An 8,390-nucleotide genomic window follows, 5' to 3' on the forward strand; every position below is an offset into this window, starting at 1 on the left:
TGTATAGAATAGTGTGTGCATCTTTTCAAAAGAACAAAGTGTTATACAATCTTGGTGTCTTTTGTGATATCTAAGTAATGTATTAATAGCTTTCAATCGAGAGAAAAAGATTTCTCCCAAAATATAAGAGCTATAATTTTTGATATCGTTGTGATATGAATGTTTGTATAAAGTACCATAAATACAAGGAATCAGAGGAATATCACTTGTGTGTTTTATTTTTACTTGCACCTTTTCTTGTCATGCATTTATAATGACCATGTAGGTTATATTTGGATACAATCATGATTTTCACTTCCATTAATATCTAGATATTTCATATTTCCTTTCAGAAGGAAATTAAGCAGCCAGAAATTTAAATTAAAAAGATTCAATTTGCAGAAGTTGCCACTGCATTTCTTTCTTTCTTTTTTCTTATTACTTTCTAGAGGTTTTTACCTCTCTTGTCTATCTAATATTTTGTTTTGGATTTTTTTTTTCATTTTTGTAACAAATTTGATGTAAACAGAAGGACAGAAATGAACAATTGACTATCATGTTAAACCATCTTGGAAGAGTGATGGAGACTGTATTCTTATATTTTATATCTAACATTTCAGAAATTTGCAATGTATCTTTGAAGTTAAGGTGTAGACAGACAACGACCTGTATCATTTTTGAATTTCCAGAGGTTTTTATTTAATAGATTATCTAGCAAAGGTTTAAGGGCAACCACCTTAATATGTAATGTTGTATACCATTCATGGCTTAGAGTTGACTTAATCAGCTCCATGGAGTGTATGTTTTTTTAAAAATAATAATAAGCTGACTGTGTGATGAATTATAATAATAACAATTGCAAGGGGTAATTTTCTTTGGAACAGCTTACATTGTGCAATGAAATTGTTAACACCATCAAACAACATCTGCCTTTTCCAGCTTCTTGGGGGGGGGAGCACAATAGGTGAATAAATCCAGTCTGATAGTCTGATAGCTGATCGTGTAACCAACCATGATAATAATATCAAGAAAGGAATATTTCAAGGCGATCGTTCACTACCATGTTTCTTATTGCACTGATTCTCCTGTCAACTATAGTGAAAAGGTCAGACCATCATTATCAAGCATCCAAAATATCTGCCAGACTGTATCATTTCCTTTACATGGGTGATATGAAGTTGGATGGAAAAGCACTATCTGAAATAGAATCATTGTTCAATTCTGTCCATATATAAGATCAAGACATTGCAATGAAATTTGGGCTCAACCAATGTTCCACCCTCACCACCAACAGGAGAAAAATGGTGAAAACCATTTTAATTCCATAGGGAATTAAGATGTCCTTTGGAAACTCCATCAGAGTCTGGACGAAGACTATCACTATCAATACCTGGGTATTCTTCAAGCTGAGAATCTTTCAAGCACACTGAAGTTAAGAAGAAGATCAGAAATGAATACATCAAGAAAGTGAAGAAGATTTTAAGTCAAAATTCAGTGTAGGAAATACCATCAAGGCAATTAACACTGCGGCAATCCCAATCATTAGATTCATAACACTTGGAATAGTGGATTCGACTCAAGCAGACCTTCCTAGCCTTGGCTAGGAAGACCAGAAAAATAATGACAATGAAGTAAGCCAGAATTAAGAAGACAGCAACAGACAGCCAATACCACTTCTGCAAAGAAGCTGAAGAAATAGTGGACCACCTAGTTATCTGCTTCAAGAATATCACACAGATTGATTACAAATAACGGCATGACAAAGTAACAACAACAAAAGCATGACAAAGTAACAACAACAGTGCATTGAAAGAGCTGCAAGAATACTGTTTGCCTGCAAGCAAGAACTGGTGGAATCATAAAAATGGAGAAAATAATAGAAAATGAAGAAGTCAAAGTGCCCTGAGATTTTAGAATTCAAATAGACAAGAACCTGCCACATAACATCTGAGACTTAATAATAGTTTTTAAGAAAGACAAAAAACAACAACTACACCAAGATAGTGGATATGGCAGTACTTGAAGACAAGAGAAAGACCTGGAGAAGATAACAAAATACAAAGGACTGCAAATAGGAATAGAACAACTGTGGCAAAAGAAAGCAAAGGTACCAATATAATAGATCCCTTGGTTGCAATCATAAAATGGAGCATCACTTGAAAACCATGGGCACTGAAAAAATTACCATCAGTCAAGGCAGCTATAAGGATGGTCTCTCCTTCTAGTTTAAGAAAGTGAAGACTCTTTAAATGAAGTATTTCAAAAGGAAGCTTTTATTAAGCAGAAGTGAAAACATTCAGTTCAAAGCAATCTCTGAATCCCCTGAGCAAATATTAAACAAATCATAAATTTATCCTCAAATCACGGCCAGGAATTGAATCTGGGCTCCTTGTTTATTTTAAAAAACAAATAAATACTCTCTGACACTGAACTGCTCTGGTCCTTCTCAAACCTGATACTAACTATGTACACTTACAAACTTATATGCTATTTTCTCCAAATACAGGCCATCAGTGTGGAAGTTTGATTAAACTTCTATGGGAGTAGAGCATAGAGATACAAGAGCGATGAAAAGCTGTGTCTTCCAAGATGGTATCAGAGGTGGCATTTAGCTGGTATTTAGAGAAATTTAAAGGAATGTAGAAGGCAACCTTGTCTTGACAAAATGATAGTTCTATCAACATTTGCTCTGGGCTGTTAGAATTAACCAGCAGCTTGCTTCCTTGTCCATTTGCTCTCAAGCGCTGACAGCTTCATCCCAGCTCGAGGGAAAAATCTGGGTTTTTCTTCCACCAATTTAGCGACCACAAAGGGACTCCCAGCCAACCCAGCTATAGGAGGTACAGGGCCAATACTGTGGCCGTAACAGATCTCTTTTGTCTGTGGGTAAGCCACAGGGACACAGTGGTTCAGTGGCTAAGGCGCTGAGCTTGTTGACCAAAAAGGTGACAGTTCAGCAGTTCGAATCCCTAGTGCCACGTAATGGAGTGAGCTCCCGTTACTTGTCCCAGCTTCTGCCAACCTACCAGTTTGAAAGCACATAAAAAATACAAGTGTCAGGTTTCCAAAATATGCCCTAATTAATTTATGAGCCTCGAGCCAAGTTCAAAAGAAATCCAATCATTTATTAGGAACAACATCTCGGCAATACCCGTGTGGAGTCAGATCTAACCTCAGTATAATTATGGCTGAACTTTACCCCTGTTTCTCCCCTTCCCTCAGTCTCCATTCTCTTAAGGCCCCCAAGGTCCCTAGATGTCAAAGTCTTAACAATATTCAATTGACCTGCAATCTCACCGAGACCATTCTCTTAAAGCTCTCCCCGGGATGGTTCCTACTGTGTGGGTTAAAAGCTTATTTTTAAGCTTCAAGCATTAATCCCCAATTGCAATTCAAAGGTCTCCCTACCATCAAAAAACTGAATATGTAGCATTGGCTGTTTCGCTAGTGGGAGTGCCAGGTTTGAAGTACATAACACTATAGGACTTGAACACCCAGGCTTTAAGAGTTTAAATTCCACCTCCCATTTCCTATCCACTCTGACAGAGAGCTAAGGCAGGTCAGAGAAGCCACCCTGGAAAATCAAGCAGCCATTGATTGTTACGACACAATCATGACTGTGAAGAATTTTGTAGATTTTGTTGTTTTAATTTGACCAAAGACTCAGAGTAAATAGAGGAAGATATCCAACACCTAAAACAGCTGGAATGAAACATTGGATACAACAAATAGCTCTTCTGCTAGTTGCCAGGCGTATATTGGCTAAAGGTCCATCATAGTGGGATTACTCCTTTGCTGTCTTTTCCAGTGTATTCCCCCATGCCTAAAGACTTGTCCTTTTTTTCCATTCAAAGCACAATAAAAGGAGAAAACAGGTCTCAAAAATGATGAGCCAAACTGATCATGAATACGAGATTTATATGGACCAAACCTCGGTTTGTACAGAGGGCTAAAATTAGGAAATGTTATCCCTTGTACAAGACAAAGGGGTGTTAGAATTAATTAAAAGACTCTGATAGAAAATACAGTTATTTTCTCTTTAAGCCAAATAGTGAGTAAAAACAAAAGCTGCAGAATAAAAGCTCACCAGGAAAAACTTCTTCCCACCTCTCAGTCTAGGGAAAGTCCTGGGCAGACTGTCAAGAACCACTTACCAAGAGGATACATTGTTGTAATAAGAAAAACCACAGGAATGCAGCCGGAGAGAGACCCTTTGCTTTCAGCTACAGCAATCAGTATTAACTGGATTAAGACAATAGCGACATCCAAACGCACTGGCTTTACATCTCCACCCCCAACATGACTGCAGAGAGGCTGGGGGAATACATGCGGCTGGGTAAGGTTTACCTGAGCAGTTTTCAACCCTGCCTGCCAGGTTCCTCATTGAAACTGTTTGTGGGAAACCTGTGCCAAAGGTTGCAGATTGTGGCCACGTGATCATGGGATGCAGGGCCATCCTATGTGTGAGCTGGCGGCCGAGTGCCCACATCGCAATCAAATGACTGGGACAGGTGGAACTTCTAGGATTGGTCGTAACGACCACTCAGTGGATTATAATATAAATCTTTGCTAAAGGAATAGCTGTTAGCCAAGGATTACCTATAAAAGAATTGTGATCTATGTTCTCAACTAAAATTAAAGTAAAATTACCTGTTTCATTAATAAATAAATAAGCATTTAGTTCAAGAATAACTGATAGAGCAAAAGGAATAGAGGGAGAATCAATAGGGAGAGTCTGAATTAATTGCATGTTTTTCCTCACCTCTTTCTCTGCGCCATTTACTGCAACTTGCTCAGACGTATCTTGGATGCCTGAAGAAATATTACTGTTCCCTGGGACGTTAACATCTCCCACCGAAAAGACAGGAAAGAGAGGCCTGAGAAATCGGAACTCGCTACTTAAGGATCCACCAGTCAAGCAAACATCATAACGGTAAGTCCTGGAAAGCGACCCATTCTGTGAATCAGCACAATTTCCTGGAGTGTCAGAACTGGCAGTTGGGAAGTGAGGAACAGCCGTAGTGAAATGGCTTTGTGGGTCCTTCTTGAAGATTTTGATCACAATAAATACAACAATGCAGACCAGGAACACAAAGGAGACTGCAGCCAAGCAGATCACCAGATACTTGGTCAAGGTTTTATCTTCTTCCGGTTCTTGCACACTGACATCCACCCTCCTCAGGAAGGGATCCGAAAAGCCATCCACAAGAAGAACATTAAGCAACACCGTGCTGGTCTGTGGAGGAAGGCCGTTGTCTCTGACCAGTATCACCAGCCTCTGCTTACTTATGTCTCGCTCATTCAGGACTCTCCTGGTTTTCACTTCCCCATTCTGCGCTCCTATGCTGAAAAGGGCTGGGTCTGTGGCCTTCAGCAATTCATAGGAAAGCCAGGAGTTTTGGCCAGAATCTGCATCCACTGCAACCACCTTGGTGACCAGATAGCCGGCCTCGGCTGACTTGGGAAGCAGCTCATTGCATGGGGATGTGTTGTTCTGGAGGGGATACAGGAAGAAGGGAGCGTTGTCATTCTCATCTATGATGTGGATTCGGACAATCACTTCTGAGCTCAGGGAAGGAGAACCACCATCAGATGCCCTCACAGTGACTCTGAAGCCTCTTATCTGCTCATAATCCAGGGATCGGAGGGCATACATGTTTCCAGTTTCAGAGTTGATTGAAATGTAAGAAGTCACCATGCCATCACCCTTCCCAGGCAGAACTAAGTAATTCACTTTAGCATTCAGCGTTGTGTCTAGATCCAGAGCATGGACTGAGCCAATGAGCAAGCCTGGAATATTATTCTCCCTGATTTGCATGTCATATGAAGACTTTTCAAAAAGGGGAGAGTTATCATTGACATCGGAGATCTGAACATTAATCAATCTTGTTGAAGTGAGCCTAGGAGCTCCCCAGTCAATGGCAGTGATGGTGATGTTGTATTCAGTGACTGTCTCTCTGTCTAGGGGACTTTGGAGCACAAGCTGATAAAAGTTGTTTGTGGTGGCTTTCAGCACAAAAGGGAGATTCATCTGCACGGAGCAGATCGTTTTACTGTTGTCTCCAGAGTCTTGGTCTCTCACACTTAAGAGGGCCACCATTGTGTCTGGAGGAGAATCCTCCTTTAAAGTGCTGATCAGAGACATGATGGACACTTCTGGGGGATTGTCGTTCTCATCTTCAACCTCTATCAGTACATCGCACTGACCTGGAAGACCCCCTCCGTCTGTTGCTCTGATGCTCATGCTATAGCTCTTTTCTTTTTCATAATCAATGTCTCCCCAAACAGTTATTTCACCAGTAATTTCATTTAAATGAAACAAATTGTTTATTCTTTCAGGCACCTGATGGAACAAGTAGAGGATTTGCGCATTTGAACCCAAATCCAGATCTGTAGCTTCCACCTTAATCACAGGAGTGCCCTTAGGGAGATTCTCCTTTATTCTTGCCTTATATTCAGACTTACTAAACAGTGGAAAGTTATCATTATTATCAAGAACATTAATATTAATTTGAACTGTGCCAGTTTTCTTTGGAACTCCTCCATCAATAGCCATTAGAATCAATTCAAGGTGTGGCATCCTCTCCCTATCTAATGTTTTCTTCAAAACAAGGTATATATTGTCTTTTCTATCTTCATTCCTTTGTACTTCAAGCTGAAAATGCTCATTGGAACTGAGAATGTAATTTTGGATGCTATTATTTCCCAAGTCATCATCCTGAGCTAATTCTAAGGGAAATATCATATTTATTGGCATATTTTCAGGAATGTCCACCTTAACTTCATTTTTCCAAAATTTGGGTGCATTGTCATTCACATCTTCTATCTTGATTTCAATATTAAAGATATCTAGGGGGTTTTCCAAAACAAGCTGAGAAAGAAGTAGACAAGGAACATTCTGGCCACATAAAGCTTCTCTGTCTATTTTATCATTAGTCAACAGATTCCCAGTTTGAATATCAAGGTGGAAATATTCCTGAGTGCCCTCAGCAACTAAATATGCTTTGCGTGTGGTAAGCTCCCCTGTTTTCAGTTTCAATTCCTTCAGCACATTAGCCACCAAAAAACCCTTTTTCTTTTCTTCAGGGACAGAAAAGCGAATTGAAGCACACATTACTCTAAGGAATGAGAAAGAGAGAAGGACATACAGACCTTGCCTTTTCCAAAAGCAATTCTCCATGATTCCAGTCTCTTCCTTGTAGGCTCAAATTCTGCCCAAAAATTCAGTCTTTCTTTCCTTCCTTTATGATGAATGATGAATAGGTTGAAATCGTATTTAATTGTTCAGTTTTTTGCCATCTTATAATCTACATGTGTTTCACGATAAAAGAATCACATCCCTTTCTTTTTCAATTTTTTTAACTAGGTTTCTTCTCCCAATGTTGATCAAGAGGCAGAACAGACTAATTTTCTTTGTCAATATCGCCACCATGTGGCCAACCAGGCAAAAATGTATTTTAACTTGGTCAATTGCTTTGCAGTTGTGACTTCCCAACTTAGTGTCCCAGAAAAGCAATTCTTTTCTTGCTTTATTTACTGCAATTGGGCCCTCTTAGACATAAATACACTGTAAGCTTTATAAGTACACATATTAATATAGCTATGCATAAAAAACTAAAAATGCACCTCAACGCAGACACTTGCAACAGCTTTAATCTTAATAATCCAGTTTTTTTCTGTTCTTTTGTAGTGCAAAAGAAATTCTAAACTTTAGCTTTACTATCGTGACTAAAACATCTTAGAAATTCATCTTGGATGAGTTGGAATATTTTTACAAAAATATTTATCTAACTTATATTTATATAGTTAATTACTATTTTTTCTTTTAGCTAATTAAGTTTCCTTAGCTACCTGAGGGCTTTCCATAGCAATGAGAAGGAGGGAGGAGGAGATTCAGGGTTCTGTTTTTTCATCATTCCCTTTACTCCCTCAGTTGACCTTCCTTCCTCTCTGAAGTAGCCCATTTACTGTTGAGATTGGCCTCTAAGGATGTAAAATATTAGTTTATTTGAGAATGACCCAGCACATATTGAAAGAACTGAGCAGGATTCATAATAGAGAAAAAACTTCTTTATCTACAAAATGCAAAAACATGATACAAACAACACCCAAGCATCTCTTGCAAAGTGGTAGAGAGAAGAATGGACTCTGAACACAGAACAGCCGGCTCCCATGGCTCTCACAGCAAATCCTGTGTCTCAGTCAAAAAACAGTTCCCTTTGGCTGGATCGTTGCCATGGCTATTGCAGTTCATAAATTCTTTATAAACTGACACTCCTCCCTTTATGACTGGAATAGCCATAAAACCAAATAATTTAATATTCTTCCCAATGTGCGCTCCACCGAATGACTTGTCATTACATCTGCTAGATTGTCTTCTGAAGAACAGTGAAGTAAGCAGATTAGTTTAT

General features: G+C 39.0%; 1 protein-coding gene across 1 annotated transcript; it reads right to left on the reverse strand.

Annotated features, from left to right (window-relative positions):
• Positions 1 to 2,682: 2,682 nt before the first annotated feature.
• Positions 2,683 to 7,256, reverse strand: LOC116510768 (protocadherin beta-16-like). Its single transcript, XM_032220415.1, has 2 exons — positions 4,742 to 7,256; positions 2,683 to 2,859 (listed from the first exon to the last, which is right to left on the reverse strand). The coding sequence occupies exons 1-2, from the start codon at positions 7,157 to 7,159 to the stop codon at positions 2,683 to 2,685; spliced, it is 2,595 nt and encodes an 864-aa protein (XP_032076306.1). The 5' UTR covers positions 7,160 to 7,256.
• Positions 7,257 to 8,390: the final 1,134 nt, after the last annotated feature.

Source organism: Thamnophis elegans, chromosome 6 (assembly GCF_009769535.1).
Source record: "Thamnophis elegans isolate rThaEle1 chromosome 6, rThaEle1.pri, whole genome shotgun sequence".
NCBI lineage: Eukaryota > Metazoa > Chordata > Lepidosauria > Squamata > Colubridae > Thamnophis > Thamnophis elegans.

Excerpts from the sequence above, each read along its gene's own strand:
- LOC116510768 (XM_032220415.1), bottom strand. The coding sequence starts at position 7,159 with ATGGAGAATTGCTTTTGGAAAAGGCAAGGTCTGTATGTCCTTCTCTCT. Across the intron at positions 2,860-4,741 it reads TAAATGGCGCAGAGAAAGAG|ACAAAAGAGATCTGTTACGG; the intron begins GTGAGGAAAAAC and ends GCTTACCCACAG.